The sequence below is a fragment of the Penaeus monodon genome, chromosome 28, assembly GCF_015228065.2.
Source record: "Penaeus monodon isolate SGIC_2016 chromosome 28, NSTDA_Pmon_1, whole genome shotgun sequence".
In the NCBI taxonomy this organism is placed as follows: Eukaryota; Metazoa; Arthropoda; class Malacostraca; order Decapoda; family Penaeidae; genus Penaeus; species Penaeus monodon.
In genome coordinates this window covers 4,848,178-4,848,747 of record NC_051413.1, presented here as the reverse complement: position 1 = coordinate 4,848,747, position 570 = coordinate 4,848,178, and the positions used below count along the sequence as shown (strand labels likewise).

At 35.6% G+C, this 570-nt stretch overlaps 1 protein-coding gene across 1 annotated transcript in view; it reads left to right on the top strand.

Moving 5' to 3' along the window:
- The window catches only part of LOC119591021 (CLK4-associating serine/arginine rich protein-like), a gene marked incomplete in the record, with an annotated part of 19,061 nt that overhangs the window by 7,010 nt on the left and 11,481 nt on the right, over positions 1–570 (top strand). Inside the window, 1 exon segment of the mRNA XM_037939750.1 lies at positions 95–182. Within this exon segment, the coding sequence (XP_037795678.1) occupies positions 95–182 (88 nt within the window).

Genomic DNA, 570 nt, shown 5'->3' with positions numbered 1-570 from the left:
GTATATACACACTCAAGCCCCTTAAAGAGGTTTCGAACCTTGAAAGGCAACCTAAGTCACTAAACCGGCAACAAGAGCTCCATGTGTATCCAAGGTTGCAATGATAGCAAACGGGTTGGTTGTTGGGGCACTGGATCAGGAAACCATATTTTTAATGCAGAAAAAGATAAGTTTCACAAAGGGTTCGTAAACTTGAGTGAACAGAGCTTGGTCAAATGAGAACGGGAAAACAGATCTTGAATTAGTGCTCAGAAATCTGCACCATCTTATTAGTGGTAAGTAGAGTGGGGGCATTGCATACAGACAGCATTTTATGTGTGTTATGTGAAAGTCAGATTATTTGTTTTATTTTGTATTTTATTTATTTTGTCAATAGGAGAGGCATGATAGCTTCCAAAGTAAACAAATAATTATTATGTTGTCTTGATGTGGTTGGGGAAAATAAGGAGTGTAGTCTGGAAGGATAACAGTGCATGCTAAAAGAAATATGTAGTAGGAATATAAAACTGAGAGTTTGACTATAATGTACTTTTTTCATTTTATAACTTTATTTTAGTCTTCTAGTTATCA